The sequence below is a fragment of the Rhyacophila brunnea genome, unplaced genomic scaffold, assembly GCF_057557595.1.
Source record: "Rhyacophila brunnea isolate RB1 unplaced genomic scaffold, BYU_Rbru_1.0 scaffold_24, whole genome shotgun sequence".
NCBI classification, from domain to species: Eukaryota; Metazoa; Arthropoda; class Insecta; order Trichoptera; family Rhyacophilidae; genus Rhyacophila; species Rhyacophila brunnea.
Window position 1 is genome coordinate 13,809,226 of NW_028232904.1, and position 24,437 is coordinate 13,833,662.

General features: G+C 32.2%; 1 protein-coding gene across 2 annotated transcripts in view; it reads right to left on the bottom strand.

Annotated features, from left to right (window-relative positions):
- LOC147069078 (protein takeout-like) overlaps nt 1-24,437 on the bottom strand; it is a 49,609-nt gene that overhangs the window by 7,250 nt on the left and 17,922 nt on the right. For both annotated transcript variants that reach the window (XM_085951285.1, XM_085951286.1), the window contains exons 2-4: nt 5,760-5,851; nt 3,716-3,864; nt 2,490-2,623 (exon numbers count right to left, since the gene is read on the bottom strand). In XM_085951285.1, the coding sequence (XP_085807411.1) occupies nt 2,490-2,623; nt 3,716-3,864; nt 5,760-5,851 (375 nt within the window). The remainder of the gene's footprint in view (nt 1-2,489; nt 2,624-3,715; nt 3,865-5,759; nt 5,852-24,437) is intronic.

Below are 24,437 nucleotides of genomic sequence, written 5' to 3' on the forward strand. Positions count from 1 at the left end.
AACCTCTTTATATACTGGTACAATAAAAATGAGTCAATCTGTGGTCAGTTATGTATTAAGTAATAAAAAATGTTATTATAGCGTTTTGACCGTGATCTTTTTTGAGCATATATTTATTTATTGTTTATTAATTAGCAATGACGTGTTATTTAAGAACATTGTTCTTAAGTTAAATCAAAAACAGAAACAACCACAACCATACAAAAGTGATCTGCTCGAAATAATAATAAACATCTACTATTATAACCATATAAACATTACTATAACGGTAACAAAATTAGTCAAGTTCAACGAAAAGAGATGGCGTGATCTTATGTTTACGATATACTTAGGCTTAGATGCATAGAATGCCACCAATCACTATACTCTATTTAACCATTTTATCGGCTGGTTAATGCTTAGCGATATAGTAAACATTGATGTCAGTGACGTATGCACCAGACGGATAACGTTAAAATCGAACATCTGTAATTTTTAACCAAAATTAAATAAATAGCCTTGAAGGACGTTGTATAAGTAAACACCAATTATATAAGCCAATACAAAAGACTTGCTTAATATTACATCACCGTAAATGATTCTAATAAAATCATAATAATATGGGCTTCCACAGAGTAGGTACAGGTTGTAATATTAGAATTTTTTTTATTTTTACGAGTCATTGATATTAGGTTCATACTCTGGGTTCAAACATTTATCGAAAGCAACATATTATGAATTTGCCAGACCCAAGAATCAAACCCATTATCCATTATAGCATTATAAGACATTATAAACCGATACGTTACCGCTCGGCCATCGTAAGTGCAATGTACACATGCATATACTTAATAACTTGTATACACACACAACAAAATACCATTGGCATCAGTGATGTACACACCCGACGGATAACCTAAAAATCTGACATCTGTCATTTTTTAACGAGAAAATACATAGTTTTTAATGTCGTTTACTTGTTTTCGAAAAAGGTAAATTAGTTTACCAATCGATTATATACGCAAATACGAAATACTAACAGTTTTAAATGTGTATTTTATATTATCAATCTTTCCATGTTACTGCATGAAAATCTACACATAATACCATCAGCGGCGGCTCCTCTAATACCATGCAAGTGCAACGCACTGCCTGCATTTTTGAAGAAATCGCTCAACTTTTTATTGTTATTCATACGTGTATCACTCACTTCGCGAAGTAGAAAATGTAGCAGTATTATTGATAATTCTCCGTTCATGAGCGCAAAGCGATTGCGATCCAAATAGATTTTCAGTTTGCACAGGATTACGATGAGGCCATTGTATACTGCTTAAACGGTGGCCGAATGTTCCTGTAATAGCGCTTAGTGTAGAATTTTTTACACCATTTAGATCGGCGCACGAAACGAATGACTCTAGAAACAAAAACGCCAGTTTCTGTTTTATAACAATGTTGGGGAGTTAATTTTTAATATTTTTACAGTAAACATATTTAACGAATCGCCAACATTTTACGAAAATACAAACCTGCCGCGCTTATTTCTGGACCACTCAAATTCATTCAAAATAATAAAAAAACACATCAGCGGTTATTTATTTGGCTAACGCGCTAAAGCATTGTTCGCTCAGAGCGTAAGCCATAAACTGTGACATTTATATTTCTTTATTGATATTAAATCATTCTTGCTGTTCAAATCTTTTTTGAGAAATAGTATAAATAAACAAAGACATATTTAATTTACCTTCTGAGAAGTCGGTAAGAGAACACGGTAGCTTTCGCTGATTGACGAAATCATGAAAAGACGCTTTACGACTTTACGTGGCTAGGACACGTGCTCCGGATGCCGCCAAAAAATGTGACACGTCGTACCCTTATGGCACAGCCTCAAGGGTTCCGTCGCCATGGCCGGCCCTCACTCACCCTGCAGCGGTGCCACAAAAGCGACCTACGTGATGCAGGTCTGACATGGCGGGAGGCGCAAGAGTTGGCGATGGACGAAGGGAAGTGGCGCGAACTTGTGCTTGCCCCATGCTCCAATGCTGGGTCGTGACAGGGTGAAAGAAAAAGATCTTCTCTTTATAGAAGGTAAACCATTACGCACTACCAGAAAATGCTATTCTGAAGACCGCCGGCCGCCACTGAATACCATGCGTGCAATACGAATAAATTAATAATTCATAACGATTATAGTGTAAACGTAAACAATAACTTATTTAAAGTTTACATTATCTAGTAATTTTTATATTTTTTCAATTTAAATTGTAAGGTATTTAAACTTGATTGAAACTGAACTGATTAAAACATATTATTGTAATTATCGGGAAATCGGAATTTAAAAAAAATGACAACCGTCAAAATATAAACTTTTCGAAATCCTTATATGAATTATATATATATTTGAGTATCCCACAGTATTCAAATTACTCAATATAATATATTATATTGGTATATCAGCCACGTGGTGCGTTTATAAACATACTTATTCATGAAAAAATAAATGCGTTTCTTACTGAAATTTCCTTTGATGTCTCCTTTTCCATGTAGCGATAGAAGTAAAATTGACATATCCATTTTGTAGTTTCCCTCAAAGTGAAGATGAGGTAATATGGCGCGGAACTCGAAACGATTTTTCTTCAGATCAGACCTGTATTACAAAATTGTTAAATAATTAATAAAAACACAACAATTACATCGATCGGGTTTCACATATAGCCTACCGTTGAATTCTTTTTCCTCAAAACTAAGAGTCCTCGTGTAGAGCTTATATTTTCATGAAAAAACTTCAAGAACATAACAGAAATGAATACTTAAGCATCGATTTCCAAATTGGGGTGCACACACTAGTGCAAAAGTAAGCGCGGCGCAATCAAAACGATGAATTCTGATTGACTAAAATGATAGAATTATCATGCGGCACTCCATTGAAACAAAAATTTCAGATTGAAACCCTAGTTCAATTTTAGTTAAATTTAAGTGAAAAATATAATACTTGGTCAAGCAAAGCAACGCAAGTAATGCTGCCATTCGTAAGATGTTCGTAATAAACAAGTGCATCCATCGCATTAAAATCAATTTAATGAAAAATAAATATATCATTATATAGTAAAACTATTTTATTGTTCTGTCAATAACGTTTTTTTAATTTTATTGTGTACATTTCTTTCCATTTAAAAATATGTATGTATTATTTTATGAAATAATGAGGGACACGCGAAGAATAGACTTTTAAAGGAGGGCGTAGTAACATAAAGTTTGGAAACCACTGCTTTAGAGTCTCAATATCAATTTCAGAAAAAATTTGAATCAACAATTCTCATATGTCGCGTATGTCGTATGTGTCATATATATTTATGTCATTAGAATGTCTGTCTTTTCTTATCCTGTGAATCTCATATTGCAATAACAAACTCCAATGAAAAGTTTTTTCTGGTAACCATATTATTAGGTATGTATAATTGTCTTCATCTGCATAACCATGACTAAATGTGCCTTCTCTTTTTTGTTCCTAGTTCTCACTCCGCATTGAAATCATTACACATCCAAGTGGAGGACAAAGTAAAGCCCAAACGTGAGCACCATTTATATCATGAAGGGGATAAAGGCCGAAGCCTTCGCGCCTCGTGCTAATGGATTATATTGAATGATTTTCATTACCATTTCAAAATGTATACTATAATATCTTTATATGGTCTAGGTATTACGAATTTCTAGATAGAATAAATTATAATTTCCTTACTTGAGTGACTTAATGACGAAGTTGCTAGGGCCCCAAACCTTGATGTTCGACATAGTAGCTTCTAAAAGAGCACCCTTTGGCCCTCTGGACAGAACTATCTCTTTCATGTGAAGTGGCTCTAGTGGTGGCACGTTCAGTTCAGGAATGCCCTGTAAAATATGAATCACCATGAAAAAAAGTTATCAATAAGAAAAATATCATCTGTTAATTTCTATATTAATTTCAAAAGTATTCAATTTAACTAACCTAGTAAATTTTAAAAGTAATATTTTTGTAGCACGATATCCCTTAACTCCAAAATCAATAAAAAAAAAATGATAAATATATGATATTATGTCGTATTCAGAAGGTTAATTATTATCGCGAGATGTTAACTCTCAGGTTTGATAATTTTAACACGGCATGACTGCACTGCGTTAACAGCAAGATGTCAAATGTCGTTGCGTAACACATTTAACACATCTTGTTTGATTCCAAATGTATCCCGTTAGAACCAAGTAAGAAGTGTTAACTGTGCTAACAATTATTGAAGATAACCGCATTATTTACGGAATTGCTCCGAGTGATATCCGTGTTATTTTGGAGTCATAAAAATAACGGAAACGTGTTACCATCTAAACTATTTATAATAACCCTGCAGGTGCCGTATAACGGTCGTAAATTAAAGAATGTATGGTATTTTTGAAAGCTCTGTCTAAACAAACTGTAAGCTCTGTAGGAACCCCTGTATTTTCTCAACGTCAAAATCAACATTTTCATACATTAGATTATACACTACACATATTTAGTAATATTTTATATTTTAGTTTGCAATTTACAGACAATGGACTTTTTATATTACTGATAACAATTAGTATATAAATTACAAAAACGTTGGGATTTCTCAAAAATACAAGTCAATTGGAAATACTAGAGACATAATATATTTTACTTTATAATGTTAAGTATACATTAGACTCACAATAGTTTTAAGAGTGCAAAAAGAATATTTTGAAATAGTTTTATAGACACTTAATTTTATTAAAGATTAAAATGTTGATGATGTGCATATATTTTATCTGATTCTAAAATGTTGAATAGAATAATGATAAAATATATAACATCATAATGCCATACCTAAAATTCTTAATTTAAGACATGTAGATGGTACACATCAGTGACGGGGTAGAGGTAGGCTGTTATGATTCGACATAAATAGTGGACACTAAAACTTTGCCAGTCATAATTATTTGTTTTCATTAAACTAAGAATAAACTTTGCAGATGGTGCTGGTTAGTTTTTAAAATTCAAATAAACCTTGCCTTAACCAAGTCATAATAGTTTAGGTATGATATGGTCGATCCGACAAAAATGATGCAGACTTTTTCAAGTTATACTTATTTGTTTTAGTTGAATTAAGAATACATATTATTACAATAATGGTGTTGGTTAGTTTTTTTTAATTCATTTAACCCAACTTGACCAAAACATAATCGAACACTACAATATTAACAAACACTATATGTACACGTATCCGGAAATTTGTACGTAAACAGTTCACCGCATGACACTTATTCAGGCACCGCAGTACGTGAAACATGAGTTCGTGTAACATTTAATCAAATGACGAGTTCTTCGTTGAAAATTTCACCATGGAATACATTTGTACGTATGCTAGAAGATGTGTCAAACTTTATGACAATTGGAACAGTACTATTTGCAAACTATCGCCGCATTTTGTAAGATACGTACAAATTTATTCCACGGTGAAATGTTCAACTAAGAACTCGTCATTTGATAAAATGTTATACGAACTCATGTTTCACGTACTGCGGCGCACGAATAAGTGTCCCACGATAAACTGCATACGTACAATTTACATGTAACCATATGTACATTGTAGTCTTAGTTCAATGAAAATAATTACGTTTGACTGACAAAATTTAGCATGCACTAATTAATGTCGGATCTTAACAGCCTACCTCCACCCTTCGCCACTGGTACACATGGCCTTAAATAATTCGTGTAAAGTATATAATTTATTCATAAGTCATTCATCCATTACCGTGGCGAGTTTTGGTCTCAGTTCTTCGATAGAATTAATGATACACTCGTCGACTTTCGGGTCCGTCCGTTGGCAAATCTTAATATATTCAGCTGTAAGCAAAAAAAACATGGCCATTAACATTCTGATTCAGTCAAATTTAATCTTATTATAAAGGCTGTACAAATATATGGAAACTTCCGCAGTCAATAATCCAGTCAAATATTGAAATGTTTACTGACGAATTAAATTATCTAACTATTTTTTATAATTCAACGAATAAATTATTAATTCTTGAGTTCTTCATTTATTTTTGTATGGTGTCGAATCATGGACCCTGGGGGCAATGGAGGGGAAGGCAATTTTATTAATACCTTCAAAATATAGTATTGGCGCTGACTGCTTGGTATTTTTTCTTGCACAAAAGACGAACCAATCAATCATCCAGAGACTACATGAAAAGGAACGCCTCACGACAATATGTTTGAGACACATTCTGCAGTTTTTTGGACATTTTTTTTAATATTAATAACCATGCCCTTGCTTTTTCGTACAAGGTGGTTGGGTGGTTTAGTTGGATTGATGTGGGGCTAATTAGGTTCCTCCATTTATATCTTTAGTTGTCTTTATGGCCAGGATTAAATATTTTATGTAGTGTTCTTGTATTGTTCTATTGCTTAGTACTTCGTGAGGCTTTTTGAGGTCAATTTCATGATTATGCTTGTCTACACCGAGTCCTGAGAGTGCATCGCTCCTTTTCTAGTATAGAGCAGTCGTTGATGACATGCCATACAGTTTGAGATGTGTTGCTGTCACATGGACAACAGTCATCATCCCTCAATTGAAATCTTTTTAGATAAGCTCGCACCGCTCCGTGGCCTGTTAGTATCTGTATGAGTTTGTGTGATATTTTTATGTTCCTGGCAGGAGTGATAGTAGACTTTATGATTGGAATAAATGTCTGCGTTATTAATCCTGTGGCGGATGTTGTGTATCTGTGGTTACATAGCTCTAGTGTGTCTTCGTTTAGTTTTTGTTTTGCGTAACTTAGAGGAAAGTGTGTGTAGGTTGAGGGTCTTTTATCTGTTGTGGCTTGCTTAGCGTATTTATCAGGTTCCTTGTTTCCGGCTATCCCTGTGTGACTTCTTATCCAGAAGAATCTAGGGCTTGTTCCTATCATTCGAAGCTGTGTTGATAGTATTAAAATGTCCCTTACTAGTGGGTGTGTGGATGATGGGGTTTGGAGAGCTACCAGACTGGATTGGCTATATATTATTCATAGTTGTACTTTTGGGCATATTGTGCGGACAGGATAGCTTGAAGAGACTGGTGGTTTTGGGTAACTTCCAGGGAATATAACCTTCATCAGAGTTACTCCAAATTTTAGTCATATCGTAATTTAATAAACTATTTTTTTTATTCAACAAATATTTTACAGGATTTGAGAATATTATATTATTATACTGAGCATACATAATTTTAAAAATATTTCATATAAAATATGACACGCGTGGCTCAATCGATAAAGTACTTTAGCGCGAATCTAGTGAATACGGGGCTGAGTCTCATCGAGCGTCGTATTTTATTCAAAGATTTTTTCTGGTACCTAAATATATTTTAGGTTTAGAGATTTCAAATTATATAATATTTTCAACGAACTATTAAAAAACCGTTATGATTATGTTTAATTATTATTAATAAAGAAATAACCATTAGTTAAATTAGTTGCAATTAGATAATACACGTATAGCATAGTAATCAGTGCACATGGACGCGAATCCTGAGGGGCGCAGGCTCGAATCCTCCTGGGTATTGTAGTATCCTATTGGTATTATATATAAAAGTGTTTCCAAATTATGAATATACGATAAAAGAATGTTACATTCTTAAATCTTGTGAATTATTTGTTGAATAAAAAAATTGTTTAATTAATGATTTTTTATTCAACAACTACTAAATTTATTAAGAATTTATGGATATATTTTTTTTATTGAGTATGTTGAGTGCTAGTGAAGTGTTTCAAATTCCGCCAATACAAGGACAAGCACTATTGCAAATAAACAAGGTTAGAATAATATAACTTAAAAAATATATTTATTATCCTTGCACTTTGTAAATAGATAGTTAAATAAAGTATATTTTATAAATGTGAGATTTTACAACGTTTTTCTTAGCTCGTATTCTTATTTGTCCGGTACAAATCTTGGAATCTACTTTTAACTAAGTTTCCGACTAGCTAGGCATTTGAAACTATTTCTGTTTTGTATGAAAAGTTATTTCGACACCATCATTGGTTGTTAGGGGTCTGGGGTCCTAGCAACTAAATTATTAACATATACGTGCGTTACTATGGAAATCAATATGACATGTCAAGTACAATTTTTTTTAATCGTTTAAGCTAGTCAAGTCAAGTTTATATGGTGCAACAGAATTTAAAAACGTTGTATATAAAAAAGTTATTTTTATCTTGTAATTATTTATTAATAAGAATACTTAAAAGTAGTGTCATGGAAGGGTTTATTATGGGGTTTTTTTCATCATAGATTATAATAACGGATTCGTGGAAATTTTAAATAAATACTTTACGTTTGGATTACAGATCATTATTAAAACTAAACTGATAGGTACGCACACTTTGGCGCAAGATTTGGTGTATTTTGGCTTGGAGGCAGTCCTCTGTGGTATTTTTGAGGGCCCATCCACTACTGGGCGTTATCTTTTTCTTCAAACTACTGAAGTATGGAAGTATAGTCCGACAACAAGAAATTGGTGATAACAGATCGCTGTAGTCGCATATAGAAGACTTCTCAGAGACGTACCTGTCATGTCGGCAACGTGCGCACCGTCAGGCGTATTAAAGAGCGTACATAAGTGAAACGGCAAATAACAACAACAGTATGTGGAACGTAATTTCCGCCGCGTTGCCAGTCGGAGAGCGATAGTCGACCTGTGAGCATGTCAATTTGTTTTATAGTGGCATCGGAGGAATATATTATTAAGTCGTGTAAATATGACTAAAAAACGCACCGCATGTACTTGAAAAAGGAAACATGTCAACAGTGCTCGAAATGGAAAATTTCACGAACAGGAACGCTCTATAATTTTCCGAAAAAACGGTATGCTTAATTTTTTTTCTTTACATACGTACGTACGTTGGATGTATAAATGCAACAATAAACTTTGAACTTCTTACGCGGATGTATATTGAGCAAGTGGGCAAGGATTGTCAGCGCCGCAGGCGAAAGAACCTCGTCTCAACAAAGTATACCGTCAAGAATTGTATTATTCTTTACTCTTACTTTATCTACCACCCATAATCAGCAGGCATGTTACTTCTACCACCACTCGTCACTGCTTATAACTTATATTACTGTCTCATTTGGGATAGTTCAGTTTGTTAATTAATTAAACTTAAAAAAACAACATATCCACATACCTACCATAAAGATTCAAATTAAAAATTAATTTACATATAACAAATTTTACAGATTATAGATTCAAGACGAGCACAGAATATTTTTAAAAAAAATAAAGAAATAGTATTAAAATAGTGTTTAAAAATAAAGAAATAGATGCAGCAACTATTAGAAAAAAATAGTAAGTACCTATACAGAGACGAGTAGGTAAATACAAAATGTATACAGTACATATCTGTATACCGATAGAGCTAACTACGCCATTTAATTATTTAAGAAGTTATCAAACTAAGAATTTATAAATCGTTCACATAAACTCGTTCTCACGCAGGAGGAATATACCAATATCCGAAGCGATTTGGTTGAACACAGTGTGTAAGCTTTCTTAAGATAAATCAATCGGATAAAGCCATGGATGGCATCCACACAGCTTCAAACAAAGGATCCTTAAAGATTTCTTTTGGACCTTCTCCACCATAAGGGCCATTAGGCCATACCTACTTCTAAGAAAAGCTTCAAGCCATCATCACCAAACTACGTAATTATAGCATTTTAAATTACCAATGGTGTATCATTAATTATCGGCTTTTGAGCTTTGAGAATCGATGTCTCCGCCGAATCTTAGGGGTACATTGGTACGACCGCGTTACAAATACCCGAGTTCGTGAGCACAGCAGCCTTCGGTGATTGAAGTTATCACGAAGAGACGATTTACGTGGCTGGGACACGTATTCCGGATGCCGCCAAAGAGTGCGGCACTTCGTACCCTTGTGGCACAGCCTCAAGGGTTCCATCGCCGTGGCCGCCTCTCCCTCACCCTGCAGCGGTGCTACAAAAGCGACCTATTTGCTGCAGGTCTGACATGGCGGGAGGCGCATGGCGATGGACCGAGGGAAGTGGCGCCAATGCTTGCCCTATGCCCCAATATTAGGACATGACAGGGTAGAAGAAGAAGTATCATTAATTATATAAGATAAAACATGACGGAAGGTGCAACTCGAGTTGCTAAACACGGATAGAATAATATAAAATTGTCATTAATCAGTAGGTACCTACCTATATTCAACATTATAAGGACTAATATTGTAGTGTATGTATATACCTATACCATAGGCCCCACATCGTGAAGCTGGCCCCCAGGCTAGGATCTTTGGTGGGGCCCCCTTCGTATCGCTAAGAATAAAGGCAGTATGTACGGGGTAACAATAATCTGTATATTTAGTGTTTTATTGTATATTTTAAAACATCCATACGAATTATGGAGATGTCGAGTATTGATAAACAATTAAGAATTGTTTCGTATAACCACATAACTATAAATAATAGTATTGTAAGAAAATTCTTTTTTTTTTTACTATTAAAGCAAATTTGTGATGTGTGTTTATCTCACTTATCTGGTCGATTCGCCTCGCCGGGCTCCTCCTGAGCACGGGCTCCCAGGCTAGAGCCCTTTCAGCCCCTCGTTGTGGAGACCATGACCTATATGTTACAATGATGATGCTTTGGTTACCATTATTGTAATATACGTACACTTACCACCTCAGATTAAAGAACTTACCACCGTATTTATTTAATCTATGACTACCATCTAAAATTATTTGTTGTCCGCACTGAACACGTACCTACCTAATTTTGTGAGTGTATTTTAAACTAAACGATTCAATTTGTGATGTTTGTCCTTACCTAGTCTCATTATAGTCATTATTATTGCCACGGTGATGAATAATGATAATACAGAACAATAATTTATTATTATGATAGTAATAAAATTTTATTGGAGGATATTTCTTTTTTTTTAAAACAAATTTACAAACAAAAATTAACTAAAAGTTCTCTACATAGTAGGTATCTATTATTTTTAAAGTAGCAAGTTACAACGTATGTAATTATAACACAATAGAAACGTCCCTTAAAAATAAACTAATTACGGTAGGCTATTCAATAGTTTCATACCAAAACATTTTTGTAGGAAAATGGCATAATGGTGCATTTATTTATTATTCATTGTAAAAATAAGGGTTTACGACACGTCATAAATATTTTTAACACGTCGAGTCAATTGTCGAAATGAAATTGAATCAGAAAACCCTGTTTCAACTGTATTGTCGATCTTAAATGCTTATCGGAGTGAATTCTTATTTTTTTAGCAGATTTACACGAAGTACCTACTACTTAATTAAACCTTCATAAAATTTATAAATATCCACTCATATTTATCATTTTCAAAACGAAAAAATTCTGCTTGTGGCCACTGGTCAACAGCATTATATGTTATATCAGTTTGGATACCAACGACAAAAAATATACTTATATGTAATATATAGAAAGGTATCGCCTGCTGAAATTTCAAGAGAACAAATTTAAATAATACAAAATGTTTTAAAAACAAGCGATTATCACTGATAAGTAGATTTTAGCGGAATTGTACGATTTAAATTACCAAACTTTATCATTTTAATTTTACCACCGAAAATTTTGCCCGCAAAAATAGACGTGGGTATAAAATTAACACGGCGATTAGATGGCGATGAAAATAAATAAGTTTTATCACTCACAATAAAATATAAGTAATAAATTAGTAGGTAAGTAAATTCGCAATGCATACCAACCAGTCAAAGGTAAAAGCGAGACTGTACTGAGATATTTCATACTTTAGAATTATTATACAAATATGCAGGTGCCATCTTTATTTTTTATTGAATTTAAGTTATTTAAGTACAAAAGGTTTTCAAACAATGTCAGCAAAGGCACAATTCTTTTGTGGCTTGCAGCTGTAGTTACTTTTTTTTATGTAAGTATGCAATTATTTGGAGTGTTTAGACAATGCATTTAGACACGGATGTATCGACACAAAAAAGAAAATTGAAAGAAATTTAGGGAGGTCATAAATTTTATTTTTAACCCTTGCACGCCCGGCATGACATAACTTCGTTAATTTTTAATTTTGAGAAAAACTTTAAAAGATACATTCACACATAAATACCTCAATCTAACGAACCGCAACGCAATTTTAAATGAATCCACGAGCCGGAACGGTATATTTTGGAATTCCACGAACCACAACGGCGCTCCGGTGCGTTCCTGTCCATTTCGAGCGCTGCATGTCAATGAATATACTATTATTATTACGAATATAATAATAAACATAACATTATAAGGACGCATGTTGAATTTGTATGACAAATTATATTTCGTTCGGATCACGTCATTTGCACAATCCGCGCATCGCCTACTCACGATCTTTTTAGACCATACTCAGCTGAGGTATAGCCTTAAACAATGTATCGTCTCTCTTTTTAGATTCGACTCCTTTTCGTCTTTGGAATAAACCAAAATTTTAACATCACTTCTGATAGTTTTAGATATATTTTTAGTATAAAAAGCTTTAAATTACGTAAATCCGTAGATCCGTACACCACGGGAACATAAAATAAATTTATAAATTTGTGGGCGTTCCTTCTTTGAAAACGGAATTGCGATTAGCTACACTGGAAAGAATTATTAGTTCACAGTTTTAACAAGTGGACAAGAAGTTTTTGTTCGACAAATAATAACTAGAATTATTTATATAATTCAATTCCAAAATTAATGATATAATTCCTATATTTCTTGTTAAGCAAAGCGAATGTCCCGTTTCAAATTTACAAATATAATTACAAGATAAATATTTATCACCCTCTCTCTATATATTACAGGATAAAGATTTGGGCATTTATAAGGTTAATTGGTTCATTAGGTACCAGAAAAAAATCCAGAAAAAAGTTTGACTTTGTGGGATTCGACCTCACACCTTTTACTGTCCGTGTAAGTGCTCTTATCTTTTAAGCTGACCATCCATCTGTCAAATAATCAGCTTAGTAATTTTATTAAAATAAATGATATTGCAGTACGTTTTACAATATGGAGGTGCGGGACGTGGCGATCGACTGAAGGCTGTGGCGTAACCTTGTGCTTGCCTTGTAGTTCAGTATCTGCATGTAAGTATGCGAACTAAGTAAATAATGATAGTACGTAAGTACTAACATGATTTATAGCTGGCGTCAGGACAAATTTATTTTTTAGTTACGGCGCCCATGGACCTGTTAATAAGTATTATTAAGACGGTACTTGAGTGAAACGGCAAATAATTTTCAACTATAGGTGCGGCAAAATTTTGGACTCACTGGCAATCAGAGAGCGAACGTCGAGCTGTAAACACGTCAATTTGTTTCGTGATGGAGACGGGGGTATTAATTCTTAAATCGTGTAAAGATGACTAAAAACGTTACCCATTTACTTTAAAAAGAAAACATGTTAATGAATATGTTATTATTGTTGCTAATAGAACAATAAACAGAACATTAAATGGACGCATGTTTGATTTATATGACAAATTATATTTCGTTCGGCACGCGTCATTTCCACAATCCGCGCATCGCCTAGCCACGATCTTTTTAGACCGTGCCTCGACTGAGGTATAGCCTTAATGTAATACTGTTTTATTCAACACTGCATATTATAAAATACAATTTTTATAAATATGTATAATTATATCATTATTGAATATAACTATTGCTTTATAACAGGCATGTCCAACGCGGCAATCACAGGACATATTTTAGTACTGTTCGGTTATGAGGAATACATCGGAAAAACATTTTTAAAATTCCCGATATACTAGATTATTTGTTAGGTTAACCTAACCAAACCTAACCTTACTTAACCCAACCCAACCTAACCTAAATTAACCCAAACTAACAAATAATCCAGTATATCGGGTATTTTCAAAATGTGTTTTCCGCTGTATTCCTCATAAACCAAACAGTACCCATATTTTGGTCGATCACATCATACAAATCGACTGTGTTTAGGAAAAAGGGCGTAACCCTCAATTTTTCGAAAAGTGCTTTTATTAGATATTAACAATGTATGCAACTAAATACACATTCTGTAAAAAGAAAGTAAGCCGCAAATGCCGAATTATTATCTAAATTCAGGTTTTAATTGAGATTAATAAATTTTTAATTTATGGAAAAAAGCATTTATCTCCAATTTTAATGATTTTTCTGTAATACTTCTTTAATTATTATTAGATCGAAAATATATTACACCAAATCATCAATCATCATGTACCCAATGTCTATGCCTATTTTTTTTTTAAATATTAAACTAAAAACTCTCCAAAAACGTTTTTTGCCTCTCCTGTAAAATTTGTTCAGTGAAGGTTACGTCCTTTTTCCTAAACACGGTCGAAATGGAATCGTTAAAGTGTACAAATGATGTATACTATTTAGTTGTCAAATAACATGATTTCATTGAGATTTTAAAGGAAAAGTATTTACCATATCTATTTCAATTTTCTTACTCAGGTTACATAGAAGTCGTTTTCAAATTACCCACGAAGAAGCCCGCATGACTTCATCGCATCTCTTGATTCGTATTGAATTACTAAAGGTCTTCCATTAGATTGAGAAAAAGAGAAGGTGTGAATTCCCATGCTTTAAACTGAGACGTAGTTTTCTATTACTGTCGCGCAGTATGCTCTTTGCACAGTGTGACAATAGTTTGACGATGAATAGTGCGCAAAAGAAAACCAAAGCTAGATAAACCCTTTGTGATTGTGAATGACACGTAGTGTTGTTTAATTTGTATCGCTTCAGTATCCTCAGCCAAATAAAATACATACAATGGGAGAGTGTGGTTGATTACTGTCAGTTTTGATACTTAGTAGTAGATCAAAGCCTACTTGAAGTTAAACATTTCTGTTCTATAATTATAAATTATTGTATTAACTGAGAGTTGCGCAACGTGGCATCGATAAGTGCATGTTGGGCATAAAGCCTAAGGACCGCAGAAGAAACCAATGGATAAGGAAGCAAACAAGAGTGAGAGATGTGATAGACGTCGCCAAATTGATGAAATGGCGGCAGGCCGGACATATCGCACGGCGAACGGACAACCGCTGGACGAATACAGTCATTCAGTGGTACCCGCAGTGGGGGTGGGTTCAGTGGGGCGCCCCAAAACCCGTTGGATTGACGAACTTGTCATGTTTGATGGAAGTACGTGACAGAGAAAAGCAAGGAATCGAGAAGAGTGGAGAGAGCTAGGAGAGGCTTTCATCCAGCAGCGGATCGACGCCGGCTGAAAATATAAACATTTAATATTATGATTCACAACAACAATTTAATATTATGATGCATATTTAATTATAAATGCATACAATATAGTGAGATAAATCGTATGTTTTGTTAATGAATTTTTACGAGTGGTATTTTTGCCAACATTATTATTTTAATGCACAATATAATTGAAGGTTACCCACAATTTCATTATTGACAGATAGCTGCATAATTGTGCAACGCGATAATAATTAGAAAAAAAATCTTACATAACGGCGTTTATATTAACTGCATATGCCACTATTAGTTATGAGGATTAATAAAAGGTACGAGTATCCATGATCTTTGAACGACGATGTTAATGCATAATTATTGACGCTATTAGTTTCAAAGTCAGTAGTCTCCATTTTTACTTTTATTGATTTTTTCTTGATTCTGATTCTGTAAGTACTTTTCATCGTATGAATATTCATGAAAATTTTAAATCCATCTGCGTTTGTAAGTTAAGTAGAATTAAACCGAAGGTTGATTTCAAAGTGATTTATTTTATATTCATTAAATGTATTTTTTTTTATAATTTATGACGAACTTTAAATGTATTTTGTAGGTCATTTTATTTCACTTACTTCAAAATGGCGGAATATAGAGGATGCCAACTATGAAACTAATGGCCTCTATTAAAATAATCAAAATACAACATTTTGAAACACCTCAGAAAATATGTCTATTAGAAAAATACAAGAAATAATTACAAGATAAAAAGAACTTTTTATATACAACGTTTATAAATTTTCTGTTGAATCATATAAACTTGACTTGACCTTAAACAATCAAAAAAAAATTGTACTTGATAGAAATAATACTGAAATGTCATATTGATTTTCATAGTAACGCAGGTATATATTAATAATTTAGTTGCTAGGACCCTAGACCCCTAACAACCAATAATGGTGTCAAAATAACTTTTCATAGAAAACAGAATTAGCTGAAAATGAATTCAATTCTACTTAAAGATGGCTAAAAGTATTAAAAATGCATTGGCATCGTGATCTGATATATTCTAAAAGTTTCAAATGTCTAGCTAGTCGGCAAGTTAGTTAAAAATCGATTGCATGACTTGTACAGGTCATATAAGAATACGAGCTAAGAAAACGTTGTAAAAATGTTAAACAAAAATAATTAAACTCGAACATCACATCGCCAGCCCAGTGGGTCTATTCTATACTTATCGAACACTAAATTGATAAATAGTATCAAACTTAGGGTAGGTTTGTATCAAAATATTAGCACTTATTGTAACAATTACACGAAGCCGGTTTTTATTGTTGCAATAAGTGCGATATTTTAACAGCAGCAAGATAGGTGCTGTTAAAATATAGCACTTATTGCAACAATAAAAACCGGCTTCGTGTAATTGTTACAATAAGTGCTAATATTTTGATACAAACCTACCCTAAGTTTGATAATATTTTTCACTTTATCACTTTAGCGGTCGATAAGCATAGAATAGACCCACTGGTAATCCAATGCGTAAGGCGCTGGCTTTTCATCCGTAGGCCTCGAGTTCGATTCTCAGTGAAGTCACATGCAGTGGAAGTACAAAAATCTATTACGATAACAAATTATATTATAATACATCATTGTCTGTTTTTCCACTAAGGAGTTTGTTACTAATTGAATTTTGAAACAAGATGTAAAATTAAATTTAAATATGTTTTTCTATATTTATCCAATTGTGCAAAAAATACATCACAATCAATATATTTATCCACAGTATTTAAGAACTTTACACCACTGATATACTTATATAATATAATATATTATTTAATGCGTATTATATTATTTTGTATATATTATTTTAACCTTATAAGGAAATTAATGATACGCTATTATTATCGATTCACGATAATTACGGAACATTTATTTCTAGTGGTAACTTTTTTTAAAATTCCAGTTTAATGGCTAATAAATTTTAATGATGTAAACGAGACTTTGTTATTTCCATTTTTTTAATGAAAATATTTTAATAAATTCATCAACCACAACACGTATTACATGCTGTGTGAAAAAAATGGTGCCAAATAAAATGAAAGAATTTTTTACAAGCAAAAAGTAAAACTACTGAAAAAACCTGAAGTCCTTTTGGGTAGGCTAAGAGCACAATAAAAAACGTATTTCCCAGGTGAGTGACAACAGCGCTTTTATAATACGTACAAAATTATATTTATAAAATAAGTATTTCATTTTCCTACTTGGCCTCAACTGCCATCTATATAATTATAAAAAATACAAAGTTTGTTTGTTCAAATTCCCTTTCCTGCCAATTCCAATTTTAAATTTTAGTAAAGTTTTCATATTTTGTATTCGATTAAATTTCTTTTGTTTTTCTTAGCTGTCAGAAATATTTATATTTTGATATGTTGTATGTGTAGATACAGATATTTTAATATTTTTACGAATGTAATTATTATTGTTTTGTTAAAATAAGATAAATATATATCGGCCAATGAAGCAATGAACCTTATGCAAAGCAAAATTATATTGTGTGGTGGTTTCTTAAAATAATAGGAAACATTTTGCAAACCATGAAAAATATATCAGTATTGGAATGTTTCAGAAGATATTCTAGCCGAATGGGTGATTGCATTAATTATCAATTGTAGAAATAATGCTTTTACATACGCAAGACATTTTACTTGGCAGAAGTAAAAAAAATACAATTGGAATACAGACTTCAAAGAGGTACTTAATATTTTCATGAGATATTTTCCTAATTTATTATAGAAAATCCTGAATACCAACTATCTCCTATATATATTATTATTATCCTAAGAGATTTTGGAAAACGCACATTTTTTTAATTTAAATACCATTTTGTTGATTATTAATGGAATTCACTTCAATTTTTGGAGTCCCAAATCTACTTTCATTTGAATCCGGCACAATATGATAAAACTCGACACAATCACAGATAATATCATTTTTAAATCTCGTTTTATATCCGTCACCATACATTTTCGCATATTGCTGTCCGTGTACCTCAAATTGATTATAATGTCGTTTAATAATTTTTATACAATCGATATTTCAGAAATCTAAATTAATATTCCACAAAACTATTCAAATCCGTAAGCGGCACATTGGCGTACTATTGAGTTTTCACAAGAAATAATTACATATTTCCTCACTAATTACTACGAAAATATAATCTAAAACAACGTCACTGCCTCTTATCTGTCAAACTAATAGACTAATGATTGTCGTTTGTTTTCTTTCGCCTATTAGTTGATGTGTCAGTATATTTTCAAATTTAGAATTTGTGAAAATCCAAGAAAACATCGAACAGTAATGTGACATTTCAAATAGCATAGACATTTATTGCAATACTATATGTGTATTCATTGCCAATAATAATAATGGAGAATTTTAATACTACTATCAATGAATAATTTCAGATAAATTTAGCTACCTTAGATACAATATTATAATAATATGTATTACATACTACCATAATATAAAATATATGGTTATATCCTGATATATTATGTAATAATATTATTTTTACATTTGGGTAGGTAGGTAAATGAAATTCATGTAACTTTATTACAATGTTATTAATAATAATTAAATTGCAATAATGTTTCTTCTTATTAATATTTTTAAAAAAATGACATGTATCATTTATTCTTTATCACCTGTAATATCGCTTATATCTTACCGTTTATTGGCAGATAATATTACAATGGTCAATTATTACTATTTTATGCCATAATTAGGTAGGTAATATAAGTAAGTAGCTACTACTTTTCCATTTTTGTACGTGATAAAAATAATATCATTTTTATTTACTCGCCCAGATAATTTGTTAAATAATAAATAATTAAGCATGTTGGAATTTAATCAGTAGTATTATTAAGAACCTACTAATTTTAAAATAAAATACCATTTTTGCTCCTAAGCAAAGCATATCAGAGTGGTAATTATGAGTATCTTAAAAGACGTCGTACGAGAGATAGTTTTTACATTTTTTCAATCTAATGGGATCTTCCCCCATTGAATAAATAAAACGTATTGTAACGCAATAATCTAAATGTATGAAAAATTAGACTATCCTGCTGTGGCGATGGGTGGAGGTAGGGTGGATCCACCATAGATACGAGTAGTACAGACTAAGCTTTGTCAGTTATACGTATTTGTTTACATTGAAATAAGACTACAATTTACAGCTGATGGTGTTGGTTAGTTTTTAAAATTCAATTAAACCCTGGGAAAACCAAGCCATAATACGTTTATAATCTAATCGTCGTAATCTGTCTATAAAATATTCAAAATTATACTATAAAATTATACATCATTTTGGATATTCACTCATTCACCGCGGAGTATTTAATTACTATTTATTTACCACGTTTAAAGAACATGCAAATTATATCTAATTGCCATATAATGCGGACACAACAGTTGTGCCGTCAGAGCTGTAAGGATTTTAATACATATAATAATATTTTTAACTACTATTGTTTAGTTTAGGCAGAGTTTAATGAATTATAAAAAACTAACCAACAACATGTGTAATATGTACTCTTAGTTCAACGAAAACAAATAAGTATGAATCAAAAAGTGCAATATATAAACATATTATATTCTATTAAAATGTCAGTGGTAACAACCGGCGATTGCCAGCTGTTCTGCTAGGCCTATCAGCCTGAGGTGGTGTCAGACAATATTGTGAAGGCCAGACTCCAGAATAGACCACTCATATGACCCTAGGACTTGCGAATCGGCGAAATGTCAAACTGTCTGAGGTGAATTAAAATCCACCCTGAAGGGAAAACTATGGCGCTTTATTATGCATACTTCACAATTATATTAATATCCAACACCGCCAAGCCGTCTGCAAGACCTAGCTAGACAGACTGGCGACCGCCAGCTGGCTCCACTAGTATAATAATAATATTCGATTATTAATTATATATTTCATCAAATTAGTGACCTCTATCATATTGCGTACTCTTGTCTGCTTCCTAATCTATTGGTTTATATTGTGATCTTTCCGCATTATTCCCAACATGCAAGTTTCCATACCATGTCATAATAATCATAATTGAATGTCTGGTCTTTGTATGGGCTGGACATGTCGTTTGGGGACTAGAAAATCACTTGATAAATTGTGTTTTAGAATGGTATCCAAGGGGCACTAAACAAACACATGGGTGCGCTTAAACCAGCTGGCTAGACGGAAATCACAAAGTTCGATGGGTGTACGTGGCAGCAAATAACTAGGTATTGATATGAGTAAAAAGGAGCTATGGGTGCCCTTGGTCTAGCAACAGATCAACCCAAATGATTGACATAATGATAATGATGATTTATATATGACCTACATTATAAAATTCGATATTTCGACTACTTAATCTGCAAACCACCCACCGAACTTTTGACAAAAAAGATATTTTATAGCATTCTGATATAAATCATGTATTTTGTGCTCACACAACACTTCAGAACACAAAAGAAAAGGAGACATAAGTATATAATCATTATACCCCGTTTACACTTGCGTAGATTTACTGTGCACAGTAAGAAAATGTATGGGGAACATGTATTATCCTGCAGTTGGCAAGATTGCGTGCACGAACCAAACAAGTTTGGAAGCTTCTGAATTGTATTGTTGTTTTTATTTAATAAAACGCAATTTTTTTTATTTTTATAGTACTTATTCCACTTTAATTAATATATTAGGATCGGTTGCGGTTGCGTTCCACCATGAATTGACAGTTAACAAAAGAAATCTTCTGAATCGTATTGGTTTTTTACGTGCAAGTAAGATCTGCGCCTGCGTAGTAGAACGATAATGGCGAACCTGCCGGTAACAAAACGAACTACTCATTTAAGGTTAAACGATTTTCAATACGTCCTATCAAATAGTACTATAAAATGACAATATCGCGTCTCGCTTACTCTTGAAGAATGAGATTGGAGAGAGAGTCAGCACTTTTACGTGTAAATAGTTAATATCATGATAGTTTAAAATAAACACTATTGCCGACAGTAATTCTAAGCACGTGTACAGGCGCGAATATTCTATCCAAACAATCGATTGTAATTTTCTTCACAATATTTATTTATACCCATCAAAAATGAATAATTTGAGGTATCAGTGGGAAATATAGACCATAAATCGACTACTTAATATGCAAACTAGCTAACTGCACTTTTGACCAAAAATAAGATTATAAAGCATGTTTTATATGCTGATACAAAATTTATAACTCCTAAACCTATAAATAAATGCGTTATCGTTTTTCACACAGAACAGCCAACAGCAGGTTCCAAATATCCAATATCGTAAATGGAACAACTCCGCATTTTATATAAATTTGCTTTATGCTAAATAGTGTATTAATTCATAGTGTAGCTTATTTGTAAAAAAAATCTCCTTCCTGAACAATGTCCAAACGGAGTTAGCTGGTTTGCAGAATAAGCAGTCGATTTTACGATTCGAAATTATTCCGGATTTTTGTGACTATATTGAAATGTTAATGGATGATTTTTTATTCGAATTTTGGATTAAATTTGTCTCATATATACGTCTGCGAAGAAATCAAAATCACTGTGTACCTCGCTGAGATGTCAGTTTAGATATAGCTTCCATGGTAGACTTTCTCTGACAGTCATCGTGCTGGTGAACACCTCAGACTCTACCGGTACTTCTTTACTGAGTACTATTAAATGATAATGTGATTGTGTGTTTGATGATTGAGTTTTAATTTCCGTGCGTATTTCAATATTTTGTTGGACAACCTTCCGCCATAATAATTTAAAATATTACATAACCATACTTTATTTCGCAATGAAATGTTTATAAGTTCATTATCCTCGAATATCTATGATGAGCCAAAAAATGTATTTATTTGCATGGACATGGTAAAATTATCCAATACATAATCATTAAATTAACATTAGGCATACATAAATAATATTGGTAATTAAAACTGATTATTTGACGTTCCTATATTGCTTTATAATGCGATAATTTGTTAATAAAATTAAAGATTAATACAATTCAAATATAATATATCATATACCAAAAACAAGGATTTTTTTTTCATTTAAAATTATTTTCTAACTATGACCGTGGCTAAATTTTAATTATTGTTTCAGTGTTATACATTATAATTATATTATACATCTGTCAGTGGCGAAGGGTGGAGGTAGGCTGTAAAGATCCGACATAAATAGTGCAAACTAAACGTTGTCAGTCAAATGTCTTTGTTTTCATTAACTATGACTTATACTGTGTAGATAGTGTTTCTTTTTTTTAATTGAATAAGTCCCGCTTAATCAAACCCATAGTAGATAATAGTCAAAATATATTCATTTATCTATAAAATATCTAAACATATGCCATTAAACGATTAAACCACACATAATACTATATATTTTTAGATAGAAGAATCTTTTTTATCGATTATGATTTGGTGTAAGCATGACTTAATGAATTAAAAAAAAACTAACCAACACCATTTGTAAAACGTATTCTTAATTCAACGAAATCAAATAAGTATGACTGAAAAAGTGAGTACTATTTTACCGGATCGCCTATAGCTATAGCATACCAAAACTATTATGGTTCAGATTTAATTAATTATTAAAAACTAACCAATACTATCTGTAATTTGTAGTCATAGTTCAATGAACACAAATACGTATGACTGACAAAGTTTAGTGCGCACTATTTATTTCAGATCTTAATAGCCTACCTCCACCATTCGCGAGTGATATGGCTACATCGCTTGTATCATACGATACGTGTTTTCCTCACTTGGTACCTAGTTTTATTGAGTATATGTACCAGCATTACTTATTGTTATTGAGTATATAATTGCATCGATTTTTAAATATGAATTCACAATTGAGCGTAGTTATACACAAAGTAGCCAAGCCACACAAACCTCAAACAGAGATAGATGGACTTTTATGTAAAGTGTGTTTCTTTAAATATCCACAAAGTCTCTGTATACTATTTATACCTTTTGAATGATGGATATTATATATTTATATGATTTTTTGTAATTTATAAAGAGATAAAATCATAAAATCTATGAAATTTTGGTGTTTTAGCACTCCAGGTTATTTCGGGCAAAATTGGTTTTTTAGAATATTAATTCTTGAATGCAGCCAACTCTTATTTTTGTAAGGAAAATCGTTATTTTTGCATCTATTTTCTTAAAAAAAAAACTTCTAAGTTATTCAACTATTATGGGAATTTCAAAATTATGAAAATAATTCGAAAAACTAGTAAATTATACATTAATATTTAGCTGCCTGGCACTAAATTTTATATGAAAAATCTGTATATTATATTATATAAAATAAGATGAAAAACATATAATAAATGTAATTGAGAAAATAATTTTTATTAATTGAATGTAGAAAAACACACCTTACAGTCAGGATTTTAATAATTAGGTAAGTACATAATATTATCATGTGGCTGCTTTTTGCAGAACGAATACGGCATATTTTTAGAACGCATTTATATGACATTTTTGTATGACAGCAGCTTGGTTGCTTTATGCAAATCGAAAATGTCATATTCTGCGATTTGCGAAATCTTTAAAACGCATTTATATGAGATTTTTGTATGACAGCAGCTTGACTGATTTGTGCAGAACGTAAAACAAATGTGTGAGATTATGGAAATCACAATAACTCATTTTTTTAAAAATTGTTGCTTGGCTGCTTTGTGTATAACTGCGCTCAATTCATTGTGTGTAGCAAACTATGTTTCTGTATTTTAATCGTTTATGGTTGATTTTAACTCTAATGAGATGTTGTGATAAGAAAAATATACTTATTTTATGACCTGATAAACTCTTTTTATAATACATAATATAACCAGGGTTTTTGTTTGTCATGTAACGCGGTGGAACGGTGTTTTGGCACCTTTTTTCGCGGTATTTTTAATGTTTCAAAAGAAATTAGACCTAAAAATGTTCGCGCTTACATAGTACAAGCTAATTTTCTTGAATCATCTCACATGAAAAGACTTATCTATTACTGAAAAACTATCGCGTTTGATAATATGCATTGAATTCTATTACTATTTCTTCAAGTTAATGTGAACGCAAATTTTCGCAAATGAATCTAATTATTACCCCAATAAGAGCTTTGTTGAA